The following is a 20,998-nucleotide window of genomic DNA, read 5'->3' as shown; positions in this document are numbered from 1 at the left end:
TCATAATTTGGTTTAATCCAGAGAGGATAGCAAAGGTATCTAGATCCTCTATGACAGGGGTGTCAAAGTCAAATGGACGGAGGGCCAAATAAAAATTTAGCTACAAGCCGAGGGCCGGACTGTTCGAATGTTCATTGAAAAATTTTTAAATGACGCATATAGTCTAGTGAACCTAATTGAACCTACTGAAACCTAACAAATATATTCCAATATGATCAGTAAATAAGCAATATTTTCTTATGGCTCTGTCAGTAATCTTTAATTTCAACAGACACAAAAACAAATTTCCTTATATAAAAATCCCATAACATGAACATTAAATGAAAGAAACCGGTATTCAAGGCACCATCAGTAGCCTATATTTCTATTTTAGCAAAAGTGGGCTAAATTTACTTCAAAGAAAAAAACAATAATAGCATTTTCTATCATCCACTCAACTGAAATATTTTTAAAATATAATTGGATTGAATACAATAAAATAAAGTGCAAAACTAATTAATCAAAACAACACTTTGTTTAAGGAGAAGTAACATGCAGTGAAAACAAATATTAAACTTTAACTTTTAAACTTGAACTGAGTAAAAACTCTAAATATGTGATTGCACAGTAATGTTCACTTGTTTGAGGTTGAGGGTGATACTTGGTGGTGTCCCATCTTTTCCACAAGTTCATCATGTTCGGGGTAAGGCTCTGAGCTGAGGAAATCCTCAGAATTGGTGGAGGTGTCAAGCGTAAGTCGACTTCTGTGTGATGTTTTGTTCAGGTTCATCAAAGAAAACAGTTGTTCACACAGGTATGTGCTGCCAACATAGACAACGTTTGAGCAGCCTGGATGCGCAGCTGGGCATTGTGTCGGGGAGGAAACGGGCGAACTCCGCAGCACCCACTGCCGCATATTTTGCCCTCAGTGCATCATTGCATTGGAGGTCAATCAACTCCATTTGGAGGTTTGGTGGTGAGCTTTCCACGTCAACAGCAAATGGGTTACCGAGCAGTTCCACCTGCTTTTTTGTGCTTCAAAGTCAGCAAATCGGCGTCGAAAGTCAGCGGCAAGCATACCTATTTTATCAGCCAACTGTGCGCTCGGGAACGCACTGGTAGAGAGCTTCTCTTTCATGGTCTGGCAGCTGGGAAAGTGGCTCAAATTTTCTTTCCGCATCTGCGTCTCCCACAGAGTCAGTTTGGTTTTAAATGCCTTCACTGTACTGTACATATCAGAGATGACATGATCCCGACCCTGCAGCTGCAAGTTCTTGCATTCAGATGATCCGTAATGTCACACAGAAAGCCATTTCACACAGAAACATTTCGTCTCGGAGTTGTGTTGTGTCTTTCCCTTTGCTGTCCAAGAACAGACAAATCTCCTCACGAACTCGAAACATCTTTGAAGCACCTTTCCCTGGCTTAGCCATCGCACCTCTGTGTGATAAGGCAAATCACCATGCTCTGTTTCTAACTCCGTCAGAAATGCCTTGAACTGGCGGTGATTCAAACCTTTGGCTCTGATAAAGTTAACTGTGCGCGTGATGATGCTCATTACATGCTCCATTTTCAAGGCTTTACCGCACAACGCTTCCTGGTGTATGATACAATGATAAGCTGTCAGCTCACCTGTCGCGTTTTCCTCTTGCATCTTTTCCCGTATCTTCGCCACAGTCCGCTCCTGTGTCCACATCGCAGGTGCTCCGTCGGTTGTCAAACCCACGAGTTTTCCCAGGCAGCTCCATCTCATTTACACATCTTGACACCTCTTCATACAAATCATGCCCGTAGTTGTGCCATGCATAGGACGTAAAGCCCAAAACTCTCTGTCACGCTTAGGCTGGAGTCCACTCCGCGGATGAAAATTGACAACTGGGCAATGTCAGAAATGTCGGTGCTCTCATCCACAGCCAAGGAATATGCAATGAAATCTTTTCCCTTTTTCACAAGCTGCTCTTTTAGATTGATGGACAACTGGTCTACTCTCTCGGCAATGGTGTTTCTGCTCAGACTCACATTTAAAAAGAGTTGCCTTTTTTCTGGGCAAACTTCGTCACAAACTTTAATCATGCAGTTTTTGATGAAATCCCCTCCGTAAATGGCCGGGCTGATTTAGCGATCTCTTTGCCAAAATAAAACTGGCCTTGCCAGCAGCCTGGCCTTGTGATTTGGCTTTTTTGAACAGAGCCTCGAGATTTGAGGCCTCGTTTTAATCCCTCTGCCTTTTGTAGCCTTTGTTCCATGTCCATATTCTGTTTTTGTCCGCGTGTTTCGTTTCATATGTCGTCTCAGATTATACTCTTTCGTACCCCACACTTTCTCCACACAGAAGACACACAGGTTTTCCAGCTACCTCCGTGAACATATACTCCGACTCCACCTTGTTTGAAACCCCGGTTCTCAGTGTCCACCTTCCGTTTGCCATTTTTGATGGGTATCTGAAAGTTAATTTTACTGTGATGCTGACGACTGCTGTGCCAATAAATATTGAAATGAAGCAGCCTACTGCTCGGTGCGTCACCGTTGCATTGTGGGAAATGTAGTATTGGTGCGTGTAAAAGATCTGCGGGCTGCCGCGCTTGCTGCGGTCCTGCGGGCCGGTTCTAATAATAAAATCAAGATCATCCAGGGGCCGTAAAAAACCTTCTCGCGGGCGGATGTGGCCCGCGGGCCTTGACTCTGACATATGTGCTCTATGGCCCTGGAGAGACTCTAGTTGTGGTTTTAAAAGAAAACATGAATCATCAGCGTACAATGACACCTTAGTTTTTAAGCACGGATTTCTAATCCCTTAATATTAATGTTTGATCTATTTTAACAGCTAACATTTCGATGGCAATAATAAATAGATATGCCGATAGGTGGACAACCTTGTTTTACTCCTCTAGATAGTTTAAAATTTTCTGAGATGTAGCCATTATTTACTATTTTACACCTAGGGTTACTATACATAATTTTCACCCATTTTAATGAGATTCCCCAAAATTGAAATATTCCAGGCATTTATATATAAACTCCAGTCGTACTTTAATCAAAGCCTTTTCAAAATCAGCTATGAAAACCAGGCCTGGTGTCCCCGATATTTCATAGTGTTCTATTGTTTCCAGTACTTGCCTTATATTATCTCCAATGTATCGTCCATGTAAAAACCTGTCTGATAGGATGAATAATATCTGACAAAACTTTTTTTATTCTATGCGCCAAGCATTTTGCTAGGATTTTTGCATCACAAACACTGAAGTGTAAGAGGTCTCCAATTTTTTAATTGGACTGGATCTTTATATATACCACTTGGGTCCTGTTTCAGTAATAACGATATCAGACCTTCTTGTTGCGTGTCTGATAATCTACCATTTATATAGGAGTGGTTAAAACAAGCTAATAATGGTCCTTTGAGTATATCAAAAAAAGTTTTGTATACTTCCACTGGTATGCCATCCAGCCCTGGAGTTTTCCCATCCTTAAAGGCCCCAATTGCATCAAGCAGTTCCTCCTCTGTAATTTGGCCTTCACATGAGTCTTTTTGTACAGATGTTAATTTTACATTATTAATAGGAAAAAAATCCATACAATTAGTTTCAGTTAGTGGAGATGGAGGAGCCTGAAACGAAAACATATTCTTAAAGTACTTTACTTCCTCTTTCAAAATATCATTTGGTGAATCATGCGTGAAGCGGCTTTTATGTGCTGACTGAATGGAAGCTGATAATTCTGTGTTTTTTTTACTCAGCTTGTCTCTGGAAGAAATTACAAGTCCTCATGGTCCAAGATCAAGTAAAGATTTATCCAACACAGAGATGAGACCGAGACACTCAATATGTGGTCTCAAGACTGAGACCGGTCTCAAGTACTACAACACTGTTTAAAACTGCAACGTTTTCTGTAAACCCCATGGGAAAATGTGTATAATTGCACCAAATTAACTCTAGAACTTAAAACAACTTCTCTCCACTGTTAAGAGTGGTGCCACTAAAATGTTTTGGTCGGTATGGATGTGGGTACGCAGACCCGCGAGCAACTGCGGCCCTCATGATGAGTTAATATTTTTTTGTGGCCCCCAGCCCCATTAATGTTGCCCATCCCTGTCCTAGACAAACAAATATTCAATGGAGATTCTCCATAAAAGTGCTTAATCTGTGTCTGTGTAACTGTCCCGTAAATAATTAAATGGTACCATCGTTCTGTTCATGTATTTTAGTACATGTAAAAGAGACAAAACATAGACATAAATGGTACTATCCTTCAATGTGCTGTGTACCAGGCCTTGGTCCAGACCCCAGTCCTACTCCCAGTCTTCCTCCTCATGGGACCCTTCATCCCAGAGGGACTACTCTCAGACCCCAGCTCTGTCCCAGGACTCTGCCTCCTCTTCTACCCACAGAGTGAGGTACCCTCTGGCCCTCCACACGCCCTCAAACGAGCCTCACTGGAGAGAGTGAGTATCGAAGCACTTTTCTAATACATAACAACTAGCCCCTAGTACTCCTAGATGCTTATTTCTGCTCAGAGTGACAGATGCATCAAGCTCGTGTTCAGTAGGGATTTTTTTATTTAAGAATCGGTGAGGTACTACCTGAACAGATTTTCGTTTTCTCTGTTGACTGATAGCTTTTGGTCTTTTCCCATAGCGCACCTGAAAAGACAGAGCCCACCTTCTCACTCCACTTCGCCTTGGAGGACCAGGGCCATTCCAGACCACCCTTGCCCAGAGAGGAGCACCCTAGGCCCCATAGAGAGAAGCCAACTGGGGCCTATGGACCACCATTCTCCAGAGCTAACGTTAGCATAGCTCCAAAGAACCATATAAAAAACCTAGAAACTCAAAGTGAAGGCTGGCACTTAAGCAATGGAGATGGAGAATGGCAATGCCCTGAACGTAGCCAAGAAGAAACTTCCATAGCCCCAGAGGACCAAAGACAGAGGCTGGCTAAAGCCAAGCCCATTGAAGTAGCCTTAGCTGGTGGCGGAGATGCTGACCATCGGGCCCCAGTGCCTATTACTAAATGGCAGTTTGGGAGTATAGTACTGCCTCCACCTCAGAGAGCTTACAAGGCCGAAGAGAAGGCAGACTGTGACAAAAAGAGACCAGCGAGAGGGCTGTTACTTCCTGCATTAGAGAGTGAGGACTTCACAATGAAGAACATGGACAGTGGTCCGAGCTTTGAACTAAGAGTGGAGGATGACATTGGAGAAAGTTGTGCATTGGAGAAGGATAGCTTTGGAGCAAGTCACACAGTAGAAAGGGATGGCTTTAGAGCAAGTCATGCTTTGGAGAGGGATGGCTTTGGAGCAAGTCAAGGTTTGGAGACTGATGACTTTGGTGAGCATCACACGTAAAAGAGATGGCTTTTTGGAGCAAGTAATTTAATGGAGCGAGATGGTTTTGGAGCAAGTCATTCACTGAAGAGAGATGGCTTTGGAGCAAGTCATGCTTTACAGGGATGGCTTTGTGAGCAAGTCAAGGCTTTGGAGCACTGAGACTTTGGAGCAAGTCATCACAGTAGAAAGAGATGGCCTTCTGACGCAATTAATCCTAATGGATCGATGTTGGAGCAAGTCATTCACTGAAGAGAGATGGCTTTGGAGCAAGTCATGCTTTACAGAGGGATGGCGTTGGAGAAAAACTGCTATTCAATGAGGGTGACGTCACTGAGGGCCACAGGGACAGCACAGAAAGCCCGTGTGTAGTTGGGTTAGTTGACCAGCAGGGGGCTCTGCATGGAGACACAGCCCAGTCAAAGGAGGAGATCGTGACAGGAGGAGGACCAAAGGAGAACCTCAGCGAGAGAGACCCCATTATGAGGAAACGGCTCTTCGCTGATATGACTACTGACAACCAGAGAGGGATGGGGGGTGGAGAGATGGAGGGAAGAGTGGAGAGGGAGAGAAAGGATGACATCAATAAAGGAGGGATGAAGAAAAAGATTGAGAGGAAGAACAGCAGGAGTAGTACCAAACCCCACCAGCAGAGGAAGGTGTCACCCTCACTAGGGCAGATGAGGGATGGAGAGGGCCAGGGGGTGACAGAGAGGGATAGTCACCCAGAGGAGAGGAGGAACATGGATGGGCCATTGGTGACAGCTGCACAGAGGAACAGTGGAGGAAACACAGGTTAGTTCAGGACACAGATAGATAGGTTGCCTTTTAGTACAATATATGAGAGCAGAATGTTGGAGATTTTATATGCTGGACAAATTGGCACTTTAGTAATAAGCCACTAGATGGTGGTACAGCACTTCATTCAGTAGTTACCCAATGAAGTTGTCCATAGATGCTGATTTATGGTCAATTCTGCATTTTCCCTCTAAGCTGATCCTGGATCTGTGCCATGGGCAGCGCTGCTATGGCCAGCAATCTATAGGGCCCTGAGTTTTCCCCTGACCACAAGGCCTGACTAGGGAAAACTCAGGGCTCCAGTCAGCTCATATATCACAGTGCTGATTAAATAAAAAGTGTGAACAAGTATACAGCAATTATAAAGGACCAGTCTGAACACGCTGACAGAATCTGGACTACTCTTGTTTCAGTACGCAGGAAGTGTGTGTGTGTGTGTGTGTTGTGGTGTGTGTGTGTGTGTGTGTGTGTGTGTGTGTGTGTGAAAAGCTCAGTTAAGAACGGCATAGTGTAGTGACAGAATATCAGTCCTGAGCTATGCGTCAGTGAGTTTAGCTGACCTCACTCAATATGCAGACGCAGGTCTCAAATTCAAACGCAATCACACACACATTTACTCATTCAGACACAAGCACACACACACAATTTTAAGCAGAGAGAACGCATATTTATTTTGTATTTTTCCAGAACCCTTAGCTGCTGGACATTTCATTCCGAAGCCGTCTCAGGAGAGTGGGAGAGTATTCAGAGCCCCCCCTCTGCGGGGCACCTGTCTGGGACAGACCCCCCTGGTTACTAATCATCACAACAACACTCAGGTATTTTATCGCTTCAGCCAGAGGACCATACTGCTTCTGTGCACGTAATAGAATGTTTTATCTGCGGTCCGTAATTCAAAAAAACAACAAAATGGCCTCCCAGTCGCCATTTGTTTTGGTGAACAGTGAGGGATGGGCCTGAAGAAATGTAAGCTTGTAATAGTTGGTATTTAGCTACCGTGCAGAAAACCACTGAAACCTCAACCCCCTGTCCCTCTCCCAGAAACCCCTTTTGCTGCATCCTAAATGTAACATTTTAGTCATTTAGTAGATGCTCTTATCCAGAGTTAGTGCATTCATCTTGAAGGGATACTTTGGGATTTTGGCAATGAGGCCCTTTATCTACTTCCTCAGAGTCAGATGAACTTGTGGATACCATTTTTATGTCTCTGTATCCAGTATGAAGAAAGTTACCCGTAGTGCAATGACTGGAAGTCTATCTGAAAATAGTCAAGCGTGAGTGTTAGTTCAATCGAGTACACGCTTAACTGAATGAACAACAGAGACGACTACAATTTGGAATTTTCTTAACTAGTTTGGGGTAAGGCCTCAACTCCGAGGGATGCTCCTCGGAGGCAGGTGCTGATGACAGGTTGCTATGCTTTAATTTCTTTTTTACCTGTAGGGGGGTGCTGTGGGGTTATTAAGGATACTCTTTGAAGAGGTTTCAGATGTTTTCGGGGGTTGGGCAGGTACTCTGCTGTCCTACCATCAGGGGGAAGCAGGTTCCACCATTGGGGTGCCAGGACAGGGAAGAGATTTCACTGGGCTGAGCGGGAGCTGCCCTCCCGTAGGTGTCAGAGGGCCAAGAGACCAGAGGTGGCAGAACGGAGTACTTGTGTTGGGTTTGAGCATAGCCTGAAGGTAGGGAGGGACAGTTCCTCTTGCTGCTCTGTAGGTAAGCACCATGGTCTTGTAGGCGATGCGAGCTTTGACTGTAAGCCAGTGGAGTGTGCGAAGGAGCGGTGTGACATGGAAAACTTGGGGAAGGTTGATCTTGGGAACTACTTTTGACCAGAGCTCTATGGGTCTTGGTCAAAAGTAGTGCACTACATAGGGAATAGGGTGCCATATGGGACGCACCCTGGAGGGTGTGGGGCGTGAAATAGAGAGAATTCCCCCAATGCTCATTCCCCTTCATTTCCATGGAAATGGAAGACTTCAGCAGTATTACGCCACACCACAGAAAAGAGAAGTGATGACTCCCTGTTGGGTACTAAAGTAAAAGGCCTGGCGATAGGGCCTTCTAGTCTATTTACTGTATGTCTCTCTCTCTGTCTGTGTGTGTGTGTGTATGTGTGTGTGTGTGTGTCAGCAAGTAAGCGTTTCTGTTTACAAGGAAATGAGCAGAGCTCTCCCTAGAGAGCTGAATCAGTTGATGATGTTCTCTTGGTAGAACACACACACACACTGTTCCGGCTGACTATTTACCTCTACAGTCCTATATTCCCTAGAGCACAATTCAGTTCACTCACACACACATACACACACATTGACTCAAACTTTGCACACACTTTGCATTAAAAGTGGAGTTTCTTCCTATGAATAATGCTGGTGTTCCAGTGCAGAGTAGGGAGACTTGGAAGGTTAGATGGAGGTAAACCTGTTTTCTCTGGACTGGGAAGTCTGGACTCACTGTCTGGGACTAGCTGTGCCGTAGAGAGCACTGTCTGGGACTAGCTGTGTCGTAGAGAGCACTGTCTGGGACTAGCTCTGCCGCCTAGAAGCACTGTCTGGACTAGCGTGTCGTAGAGAGCACTGTCTGGGACTAGCTGTGCCGTTAGAGAGCACTGATGGACTAGCTGTGTCGTAGAGAGCACTGTCTGGAACTAGCTGTGTCGTAGAGAGCACTGTCTGGGACTAGCTGTGCCGTAGAGAGCACTGTCTGGGACTAGCTGTGCCGTAGAGAGCACTGTCTGGGACTGACAGGTTTGCTCTGTTAACGCAACTAGACACACACTCTCTTTCTCTCTTACTCTCCTCTCTTTGGCTCTTCACCCTTTCACTTTCTCTCTCTTTCTATCTCTCTATCTGGCTCTCTGTCGCTGTCTCTCTGTCACTCACTCGCACACACAAACACACGTTTCACTTTCTTGCTCACAGGTGGAAGGAATTGAGAGAATAGCAAGGTTTCTTTTCAGTCTACTCATGCTCATTATCTGCAACCAGAGAATTTAATCACCATCCTTCTGGACTTGAGCCTTCACACTTATCTCTCCATTCATCTAAAGTGCATCCCAAATTGCATCCTATTCCCTACATAGTGCACTGCTTTTGACCAGGTCCCATAGGGTAGTGTGCTATATAGGGTATTTGGTAGTGCACTATATAGGGAATAGGGTTTCATTTGGGTCGCTACCATTGACTGTAGTAGTAATAGAATCAGAGCACAGGAGAGAGTCTATTTTAAGTTTCAGAATGAATCGCTTCCTGTGACTGGAATAATGCTTCTCTTGTTCTCTCTTCTCTTCCTCTCTCTGTTGTGAAGGCTGGTGTTGGAGGCTCCAGAGAGAGGGGGTTGAGTATAGATCCTGCACTAACCAAACCCTCTCTTGCTGGGCATGGAAGGGCCGCAGGGCTGGGGTCCAGCCTGACCTCTATACGTGCTAGTGGTGAGGAGGAGAGCAGCGGCCATCACCCTCTCCCCTCTGCCCAACAACCGCCCCTGACCCCTACCTTCTCCATCAAAAGTAAACACGGCGCCCCTCTGTCCAAAATCGCCCTCTTCAGGCGGCCGGTGAAATGGGAACCCCCTCAATCCTGTCAGGAGAAAGCAAGGACCTTGCAAGGGGGCCAGAAGTGGTGCAAAACCCAAACCCCCAAACACCCAGCTCTGACTCCAGCCTTTAGCCTAGACCCCCGAGCCAAAACCAAGACCCTCCACAAGACTGAGGGAACCAAGAGTGTTGCTCTAACCCCTAACCCCCCACATCGACCCCCAGCCAACTCAGTTAGGCCAAGACAGGGGGTCACAATGGGGGAGAGGGGGCTTGAATTAACCAGGGACCATTCTAGTTCAGACACTCCCCAGCATAGATCCTCCAAAACCCCCAAACCACCCAAGCTGAAGCGGGCCAAACCTGGCCCTAACCAGGGTCAACTCACCCCAGAAACTGAACCAGAGGGGGGAAGCGGTGCCGGTGACCCCCAGGCCCAGTCCAACCAATCCAAAACCTGTCTGACTACAGCCATGATCTCTGACCCCAGAGTAAGGGATGCTGGGAAGTTGAGTCCTGAAGAGAGAGGCAGGGTGCTGGAGGAGGCAGGGCAGGCCAGTGCGCTGGTTCTGACCATGGTGTACCAGGACGGAACTACTCAGATGGACCCAGAACAGGTGGGCAAGAGTTGGCGAGGCCGGATTGGCAGTTTTCTTTTGACCTTCCAGAAAGTCAAAGCAATGTTTCTAACCTCAGTCCAGTAGACCTGGGCAGAATTGTTTTTATTTAGTAGCTTATTAGAAATACCAACTTTTCAAATACTCAAGGTGATCAAATATAAAGAATCAACTAATGGCAATTATTTCCTTTGATAGGTCTTAGAAAAACCAATATTTATAAATATTTTGAATACCTCTCAGAAAAACAAATCATATTTGAAGGTATTTGCTATGCAAGTTATTTGAAAACCGACCAAATATTTATTTGGTGAAGAACAAAAAACTACAACAGTTATTTTAATCAGTCAAAATATATATGACCATTAGCACATATATCCTCGATTGAAATACGTAAATGATTGAAGAAAAATTTAGTTACAAAACATCTCAGCTCATTGCTATGCAATTTAAATACAATTACCAAAGTATTATGTAACATCATGCTAATAAAATGTTGCTCTAAAAGTAATTCCAGGCACAAGAACACTTTAATTTTACTGAGAATTCTAACAGTAACTGTTAAAACATGACTATTAAGTCAAGGGAACTAAATATCCCAAAACTGCCTTGTTGAATCAACTACAGCCGACACGTGGAAAATCATGTTGATTTGTATTCTGATTAAATGGAAAAGTGTGTGTTTTGAAACAGGAAAAGTGTGTGTTTTGAAACAAGGAAACTCAGATGGACAAAGAGGTCTGAAGTTGTTTTTGCTGAGCATCCAACTTCCTGTTCGCAACGTTACCAAATGGCTGAATTACTCTGCAGTATTTTCAGGTATCGTGAAATGAATTGCAGCTTTCGACCTTTTCAGTGGCACGTTGGAACCGTCATACAATAGTGGAGTGTCGCAACTTATTTATACTCATCATCTGTACTACATCTCTGCTATACTATATCATCTGGATGTAGGGATGCTAATGCTGTAAGCCTGGCAAGCAAGGCTAGTTGTGTCCCAAATGGCACCTTAATTCCCTACGTAGTGCACTACTTTTGACCTGGGCTTATAGGGAATAGGCACTATATAGGAAATAGGGTGCCATTTGGGACGGACTGCATTTATGTTGTTATGTCTACTCTCAGTCTGTCAGTGTGTGGGGTCCTATAGCTGCAGCAACTACGTAAGTATGCTGGTTGGCCATATTCACTGACATGAACTGCTCTCTTGTCTATGTGTCCTGTAGAAGCTCAGTCCGTCAGTGTGTGGGGTGCTGGTGATGTTGAAAAGAGATCTGGACCAGACTGGACCAGTACCAGGACCAGAGGAGGGGGTGGCACAACGAGACAGCCTGGTCTACCTCAGACTGGAACAGAAACCTGCATGGGCCCAGAGCCACCAAGACCACAACCTAGACCTCTTCAATAGGTATGGTATATGTGTGGGAGAGAGGATAGGTACACTACATAGTACAAGTCTGGGGGAAAAATCCCACTGATGATTTGCGTCCCTCACTGTGTTTGTGTGTCCTGTAGAGAGATGCTGCTGCAGGTAGTGTCAGGGTCTCAACTGGTGGTGTGTTACAAGGCCAAAGACCTGCTCCGTACAGCACTGCAGCACTACAGACCAGACCTACACTGGAAACAATGTAACTTTGATAAGGCTGTTAAGAACTCCCCCCAACGGAGCTCTGTTGGGGTTGTGGCTGTTTGTCTTGGAGTTCTTTTTTGGAGTTCTTTTCCCCTCTAAAGCCATAGCCTGTTTTCTACTATATTATTTGATGGCTAGTCTAGTACTGGCATACAAGAATAAATGTTTTACCTGTTTAGAGAACACTGGTCTGAAATACTGTTGTAAGTATCGGACAATGAAATATTGTCCAAGCCAGAACGGTTCATAGGGCGGAAGCAACTTGATTTACAACTACAACCCCTGGATAGGACTCGAATCTGTCACAGGGCCTGTACTGTGTAGTATGTTGTAATCCTAATTTTTCGTTCTTTTCCATTAGTTGTAATCCATTATTCTGTTGTGTTCATTCACCCCCAGTCTCATCTTGTCGCGTCCAGGACCCCCAGGTAGCAGCCTGGCTGTTGGACCCAGCTGACCCCTCTTCCTGCTTCACCAACCTGCTTACCAAACACTGTAGAACACCCCCCAGAACCCCCACACCTGCCCTGGGGGCAAGGAAGGTCTGTAGCACCAAACAATACAACTAGTCTCTCTGGCACACCGGCCATCAATTCCGCCCTTGAAGCAGAAGACACCACTTAATCCCGGTCCAGAATATCGATAAGGTGTGCAGGCTTTATTTCCAGCCGAGCATCACCACACCTAATTCAACTGATCTCTCATTTTTGTTCTTTATCTAGAGCCCTGCACAAGCATAAAATTTAGGCCCGAGCTCTACCCATGCCCGCGACGTTCAGGCCCTACCCAACCCGGGCCCCATTGCTTCTGCCAAATTGAAGACCCGGCCGTACCCGAAATCAGAAATAACTTTCTCTGTCAGTATATCCGTTAGCTGCTCCTCTGTCCGTCCCCCGCTCCCTGCGCGGCCCCCTCTTCTCTGCGTGTGTGAGTATCCACAGCAACGGCTCCGCTGGGCAGCCTGCTCAATGACTACGAGACGTGAGAGAGCTGTTAGCCAGCTACGTTTCGTCACTCTAAACTCTGACAAAACTCACAGAACATTATTGTTTTCTGTGATTGATATAATCTCTCCTGTCGACTCCTTACCTTTGACGAGGTTGAAGCACTTCTAACACCATGTTATGATCTTAGTAAGATATGGCTGTACAGAGAGGCACTGCGCAGCGGAGTATGAGCAAATAGCTCTGCCTCAAAATGTAAGTGATCAATTTAGTCTTGAAAATGATACTCGAGACCGGCCCGTACCTTAAACCCCCCCCCCCCCCCTCTATCTCTCTGTCAGGTGTCCCAGGTTATCACCAGTCTGTCTCTGCTCTACAGGCTGAATATGGAGCTACGCTCTAAACTACAGGTCAGTCCCTCCCTGAGGATCCATGAGACCATGAAACTTCTCGGCTGTATGAGCCTCTCTCTTGTAGTACGCACACACACACACACACACACACACACACACACACACACACACACACACACACACACACACACACACTGATACACAGACACGTTTTGTTCTTCTGTCCTCGTGGAGATTTCCATTGAAAATCCTAGTTTCCCTTTGCCACAAGGGAGAATTTTCAACGTTTTACTATGCTTGTTGGGACTTTTGGGGATTTCAGGTCTTTATTTGTATTGCATTTAAGTCTTTTAATGAATTTTTATCTTATTAACACTTTATTCTAGCTAGCTATTTGTGTAGGTAGCGGTCAAGTAAACAAAATGATAAAGAACCAACCCACACACGCACACATCCTACCTTACTGTCTTTCTGTGTATCCAGAGCCAGGGTCTGTGGGAGCTGTACTCTAACATGGAGCTGACTATGATCCCTGTACTGGCAGGTAAGGACACCATGTTGAGAGGTCATCACGATCCTATGACCTGACCATGCTGAGCTCCTATAACTAGAGGTGAAAGGAGACAAGCAGGAAGGACATGAGAAATCAAGGAAATGCAGTTGACATTCTGTCTAGGCCTATATGTATGTGTACTCTGCTACTATTTATATCATGCTACTCTGGTTCTCTAAGCCATGGAGAGCCACAGGATCCATGTGGACACGGAGTCCCTAAAGACAACATCAGAGATGCTGGGGGTAAGAACTATAATTACAGTACTGTAAAAGGGAGAAAACAGAGAGGGTTTAAGTAGTATACACACACACACACACACACACACACACACACACACACACACACACACACACACACACACACACACCATGATGCCTCCAGTAGGGGGATGTTTGCAGAGTGTGTCCTGTGTCTTGCTGTGCTCTATAAATAGAAAAGAGAGTCTGTCTGCCTGTTTGTTTCCTTTAGGGTGGAGTGTTGCAGTAGGAATGAGCATCGTCGTCTTACACACACTCACTAACGCACACACACGCTAGCGTGCGTGCGCACACCACACACGGGTTAAAAATTGCTGTGATAATCCAGCAGAATACTAACCAAACTTTTCTTCCGTTTTTCACTACGACCCACACACAATACATGATGAGGATGCAGAGGAGGAGGAAGGGAGAGATAGAGAGAGAGAGAGATAGAAGGATTTAGGGAGAATAAGATAAAAGGAAGCATGGGAGAGAGGAGAAGTACTAACATAATCATATTCTGAACCGAAGTGTTTGTTTTTGAGTGAGTGTGTGACACCTACACAGTGTAAGCACATTACAAGCCTAACTGAAACAGACGGTGCTTTTAAACGACTGACAGAGAGCTGGAGAGAGAAAGAGAGAAGAAAAGGGGGGAGAGAGAGACTCGTGGAGGAGGCGAGGGAGAGACGCGCCGAAGACTGAGAGAGAAAGGGAGAAAACAGAGAGAGGAGGGAAACAGAAGGGAGGACGAGAGGGGTGGTAAATGGAGAGGCAGGGACAAAATTAAAAAGAGAGTAAAAAGTGGGAGAGAGAGTGACATGACAAAGTGATGGTTTAGATGTACATTCCCCACTGCAGAATGTTCATTCAGATAACTCACAGTATATCAAATCAAATGTTATTTGTCACATGCGTCGAATACAACAGGTGTACACCTCACCATGAAATGCTTACTTACAAGCCCTTAACCAACAATGTAGTTTTAAGGAAAATAAGAGTTTTGAAAATATTGACACAATAAACTAAAGTAAATGTTTTTTTTTTAAGAGTAACAATAAAATAACAATAACGAGGCAATATACAGAGGGTACTGGTGCCAAGTCAATGTGGGGAGGTACAGGTTAGTCGAGGTAAATTAGGTAATATGTACAGTACCCTCATTTACCCTCAGTACCCTCAGTACCAACTTTTAGACACACCTACTCATTCCAGGGTTTTTCATAATTTTTACTATTTTCTACATTGTAGAATAATAGTGAATACATCACAACTATGAAATAACACTTATGGAATCATGTAGTAACCAAAAAAAGTGTTTAACAAATCAAAATATATTTTATATTTGAGATTCTTCAAAGTAGCCACCCTTTGCCTTGATGACAGCTTTGCACACTCTTGGCATTCTCTCAACCAGCTTCATGAGGAATGCTTTTCCAGTCTTGAAGGAGTTCCCACATATTCTGAACACTTGTTGGCTGCTTTTCCTTCACTCCGCGGTCCAACTCATCCCAAACCATCTCAATTGGGTTGAGGTCGGGTGATTGTGGCGGCCAGGTCATCTGATGCAGCACTCCAACACTGTCTTTGGTTAAATAGCACTTACACAGCCTGGAGGTGTGTTTTGGGTCATTGTCCTGTTGAAAAACAAATGATAGTCATATAGGCAGGGGTAAAGTGAACAGCGAGTAGCAGCAGCAGCGTAAAAAAAAAAGTGGGGGGGACAATGCAAGTAGTCCGGGTAGCCATTTGACTAAATGTTCAGGAGTCTTATGGCTTAGGGGTAGAAGCTGTTCAGAAGCCTCTTGGACCAAGATTTGGCACTCCGGTACCGCTCGCCGTGCGGTAGCAGAGAGAACAGCCTATGACTAGGGTGGCTGGAGCCTTTAGAGCCAATCGAGGTAATGGATGGCAATTGAGTCTTCATGGATTTGTCTGTCTCTTGACATAAAAGGACACTCACAACAGAACATGTTGCATCTCTCTCCGTGATAAAATAACTGATTACCATATGCTTTGAAACAGAAAAAGAGAACAGAAGCAACGCAGGCACACACACACACGCTATTGTGCTGTGTTGTCTGAAAGCCAGAGGGAAACCCTTTGGTGGAATGTGTTGTTTGATTTCGAGAACGTAGATGAAATACATCAAACATAGGAGAACACACACACACACTCTGGCACACGCAAACTGGCACACAGACATTGTGTATAGCAGTCAGATTAGCTCTGCCCGAGGTTTAGGAGAGAGCAGTGATAAGTCCCTGTACTGACGATTATCTCCCTGTCCTCACAGCAACCCCTTTCTCTCCCACCCTCTCTCTCCGCCTCTCTCTCCCCTCGTCACTCTAAACTCTGACAAAACTCACAGAACATTATTGTTTTCTGTGATTGATATAATCTCTCCTGTCGACTCCTTACCTTTGACGAGGTTGAAGCACTTTAACACCATGTTATGATCTTAGTAAGATATGGCTGTACAGAGAGCCACTGCGGCAGCGGAGTATGAGCAAATACTCTGCCTCAAAAGTGTAAGTGCATCAATTTAGTCTTGAAAATGATACTCGAGACCGGCCCGGTACCTTAAACCCCCCCCCCCCCTCTATCTCTCTGTCAGGTGTCCCAGGTTATCACCAGTCTGTCTCTGCTCTACAGGCTGAATATGGGGCTACGCTCTAAACTACAGGTCAGTCCCTCCCTGAGGATCCATGAGACCATGAAACTTCTCGGCGTATGAGCCTCTCTCTTGTAGTACGCAACACACACACAACACAACACACACACACACACACACACCACACACACACACACACACACACACACACACTGATACACAGACACGTTTTGTTCTTCTGTCCTCGTGGAGATTTCCATTGAAAATCCTAGTTTCCCTTTGCCACAAGGGAGAATTTTCACGTTTTACTATGCTTGTTGGGACTTTTGGGGATTTCAGGTCTTTATTTGTATTGGCATTTAAGTCTTTTAATGAATTTTTATCTTATTAACACTTTATTCTAGCTAGCTATTTGTGTAGTAGCGGTCAAGTAAACAAAATGATAAAGAACCAACCCACACACGCACACATCCTACCTTACTGTCTTTCTGTGTATCCAGAGCCAGGGTGCTGTGGAGCTGTACTCTAAATGGAGCTGACTATGATCCCTGTACTGGCAGGGTAAGGACACCATGGTTGAGAGGTCATCACGATCCTATGACCTGACCAGCTGAGCTCCTATAACTAGAGGTGAAAGGAGACAAGCAGGAAGGACATGAGAAATCAAGGGAAATGCAGTTGACATTCGTCTAGGCCTATTGTATGTGTACTTCTGCTACTATTTATATCATGCTACTCTGGTTCTCTAAGCCATGGAGAGCCACAGGATCCATGTGGACACGGAGTCCCTAAAGACAACATCAGAGATGCTGGGGTAAGAACTATAATACAGTACTGTAAAAGGGAAGAAAACAGAGAGGGTTAAGTAGTATACCACACACACACACACACACCACACACACACACACACACACAACACCACACACACACACACACACACACACCATGATGCCTCCAGTAGGGGGATGTTTGCAGAGTGTGTCCTGTGTCTTGCTGTGCTCTATAAATAGAAAAGAGAGTCTGTCTGCCGTTTGTTTCCTTTAGGTGGAGTGTTGCAGTAGGAATGAGCATCGTCGTCTTACACACACTCACTAACGCACACACACGCTGCGTGCGTGCGCACACCACACACGGGGTTAAAAATTGCTGTGATAATCCAGCAGAATACTAACCAAACTTTTCTTCCGTTTTTCACTACGACCCACACACAATACATGATGAGGATGCAGAGGAGGAGGAAGGGAGAGATAGAGAGAGAGAGAGATAGAAGGATTTAGGGAGAATAAGATAAAAGGAAGCATGGGAGAGAGGAGAAGTACTAACATAATCATATTCTGAACCGAAGTGTTTGTTTTTGAGTGAGTGTGTGACACCTACACAGTGTAAGCACATACAAGCCTAACTGAAACAGACGGTGCTTTTTAAACGACTGACAGAGAGCTGGAGAGAGAAAGAGAAGAAAAGGGGGAGAGAGAGACTCGTGGAGGAGGCGAGGGAGAGACGCGCCGAAGACTGAGAGAGAAAGGGAGAAAACAGAGAGAGGAGGGAAACAGAAGGAGGACGAGAGGGTGGTAAATGGAGAGGCAGGGACAAAATTAAAAGAGAGTAAAAAGTGGGAGAGAGAGTTACATGACAAAGTGATGGGTTTAGATGTACATTCCCCACTGCAGAATGTTCATTCAGATAACTCACAGTATATCAAATCAAATGTTATTTGTCACATGCGTCGAATACAACAGGTGTACACCTCACCATGAAATGCTTACTTACAAGCCCTTAACCAACAATGTAGTTTTAAGGAAAAATAAGAGTTTGAAAATATTGACACAATAAAACTAAAGTAAATGTTTTTGTTTTTAAGAGTAACAATAAAATAACAATAACGAGGCAATATACAGAGGGTACTGGTGCCAAGTCAATGTGGGGAGGGTACAGGTTAGTCGAGGTAAATTAGGTAATATGTACAGTACCCTCATTTACCCTCAGTACCCTCAGTACCAACTTTTAGACACACCTACTCATTCCAGGGTTTTTCATAATTTTTACTATTTTCTACATTGTGAGAATAATAGTGAATACATCACAACTATGATAACAACTTATGGAATCATGTAGTAACCAAAAAAAGTGTTTAACAAATCAAAATATATTTTATATTTGAGATTCTTCAAAGTAGCCCACCCTTTGCCTTGATGACAGCTTTGCACACTCTTGGCATTCTCTCAACCCGCTTCATGAGGAATGCTTTTCCAGTCTTGAAGGAGTTCCCACATATTCTGAACACTTGTTGGCTGCTTTTCCTTCACTCCGCGCGGTCCAACTCATCCCAAACCATCTCAATTGGGTTGAGGTCGGGTGATTGTGGCGGCCAGGTCATCTGATGCAGCACTCCAACACTGTCTTTTGGTTAAATAGCACTTACACAGCCTGGAGGTGTGTTTTGGGTCATTGTCTGTGAAAAACAAATGATAGTCATATAGGCAGGGGTAAAGTGAACAGCGAGTAGCAGCAGCAGCGTAAAAAAAAAAGTGGGGGGACAATGCAAGTAGTCCGGGTAGCCATTTGACTAAATGTTCAGGAGTCTTATGGCTTAGGGGTAGAAGCTGTTCAAGAAGCCTCTTGGACCAAGATTTGGCACTCCGGTACGCGTCGCCGTGCGGTAGCAGAGAGAACAGCCTATGACTAGGGTGGCTGGAGCCTTTAGAGCCAATCGAGGTAATGGATGGCAATGAGTCTTCATGGATTTGTCTGTCTCTTGACATAAAAGGACTCCACAACAGAACATGTTGCATCTCTCTCCGTGATAAAATAACTGATTACCATATGCTTTGAAACAGAAAAAGAGAACAGAAGCAACGCAGGCACACACACACACGCTATTGTGCTGTGTGTCTGAAAGCCAGAGGGAAACCCTTTTGGGGAATGTGTTGTTTGATTTCGAGAACGTAGATGAAATACATCAAACATAGGAGAACACACCACACACACTCTGGCACACGCAAACTGGCACACAGACATTGTGTATAGCAGTCAGATTAGCTCTGCCCGAGGTTTAGGAGAGAGCAGTGATAAGTCCCTGTACTGACGATTATTCTCCCTGTCCTCACAGCAACCCCTTTCTCTCCCACCCTCTCTCTCCGCCTCTCTCTCCCCTCTCTTTCTCTACCCCCTCCCCTCTCCCCCTCTTCTTCCCCCATCTCTCTCCCCCACCTCCCCACTCTCTTTTCTCCCCCCCTCCCCCCCCCCCCCTCTCTCTCCCCCCTCCTCCTCTCCCCCCCTCCTCCTCTCTCTCTCCCCCCTCTTGCGTCAGACTAGATGAAAGCAGCTAGAGCACGAGGCCCACCAGGCAGCAGGCCAGATGTTTCTATGTCCAGCGACCACCCAGCCAGGATGGTCAGTGTTGTGTGTATAGGCGTGTTTTATAGGTACTGTGTGTGCGTGTGCTGTCCCTAATCCTGCTCTCGCTACAGGTTCTTGTTGAGAAGCTGCGTCTGCAGGAGCGCTGTGAAACAAGAAGCTCCCCAAGACTCTCAACAAACAACAGCAGTCTACATCTGAGGCTGTTGTGAGAGATGCACACACTGCTTACAACACACACATTGCATTGCCTCAGTAGTATGAGGCAGTGACGCCTCTCTTCTCTGTGTGTAGTGTTGCAGCTCCAGGACCTGCACCCCCTGCCGAAGATCATTCTCGGAATACAGACAGGTCATGATGACAACAATATGTTTGACTGACTCATTGATGATTGATCATTGGTATCTGCTCACATTACTACAATACTAATGACTTTGTGTGCGTGTTTTTCTTTACCCCAGGTCAGTAAATCAAGTCCACCTTCCGTCGACGGGTTCTGTCTGATGATGAGTAGGTTGAGCACAGACACTCAGGCTGGGACTAAAGCATCTCTAAAGTAGCTGATCTTCTGCACTGCCTACTCTGACAAGTTTTGTGAATAAGGGGCCCAGGAGTAAAAAACATTTAAATAGAGGACCTTTCTATCTCTCCTTTCATTCCCTATTAACAAAACACTAGAGGACAGTACTAATTAAGTGTCTGTTTGGAAGCTGTTTGTTTATTGCAAAGTTCTGCAAGGAGAAATCAAATCAAAATTTTGATTTGCTCACACATACACATGGTTGTCAGATTGTTTAATGCGAGTGTAGCCGAAATGCTTTTGTGGCTAATTCTGAGTTTCACAATGCGAGTACCATAATAACCAGACGGTAATCTAACCTAACAATTCCACAACTACTACCTTATACACACAAGTGTAAAGGGATTACAAGAAATATGTACAAATAAAGATAATAGATATGAGTTGATGGTACAGATAAGGCACTTTAGGCAAAGATGCCAAGTAAGATGGTAGCGAGGTACAAGTATATACATATGAGATGATAATGTAGGGTGA

The 20,998-nt window shown here is 45.0% G+C and overlaps 1 protein-coding gene across 1 annotated transcript in view; it reads left to right on the top strand.

The window, feature by feature from the left end:
* Positions 1-4,211: 4,211 nt before the first annotated feature.
* Positions 4,212-20,998, top strand: part of poln (polymerase (DNA directed) nu) — an 87,849-nt gene continuing 71,062 nt past the window's right edge. The window contains 14 exon segments of the mRNA XM_070449563.1: positions 4,212-4,417; positions 4,611-5,209; positions 5,536-6,093; positions 7,834-7,904; positions 9,403-10,248; positions 11,475-11,656; positions 11,764-11,876; positions 12,278-12,420; positions 13,164-13,232; positions 13,659-13,719; positions 13,909-13,973; positions 19,895-19,990; positions 20,055-20,088; positions 20,091-20,149. Of these exon segments, the coding sequence (XP_070305664.1) occupies positions 4,212-4,417; positions 4,611-5,209; positions 5,536-6,093; positions 7,834-7,904; positions 9,403-10,248; positions 11,475-11,656; positions 11,764-11,876; positions 12,278-12,420; positions 13,164-13,232; positions 13,659-13,719; positions 13,909-13,973; positions 19,895-19,990; positions 20,055-20,088; positions 20,091-20,149 (3,102 nt within the window).

Source organism: Salvelinus sp. IW2-2015, linkage group LG3 (genome assembly GCF_002910315.2).
Source record: "Salvelinus sp. IW2-2015 linkage group LG3, ASM291031v2, whole genome shotgun sequence".
Taxonomy (NCBI): domain Eukaryota; kingdom Metazoa; phylum Chordata; class Actinopteri; order Salmoniformes; family Salmonidae; genus Salvelinus; species Salvelinus sp. IW2-2015.
This window is presented reverse-complemented; position numbering and strand designations above follow the sequence as displayed.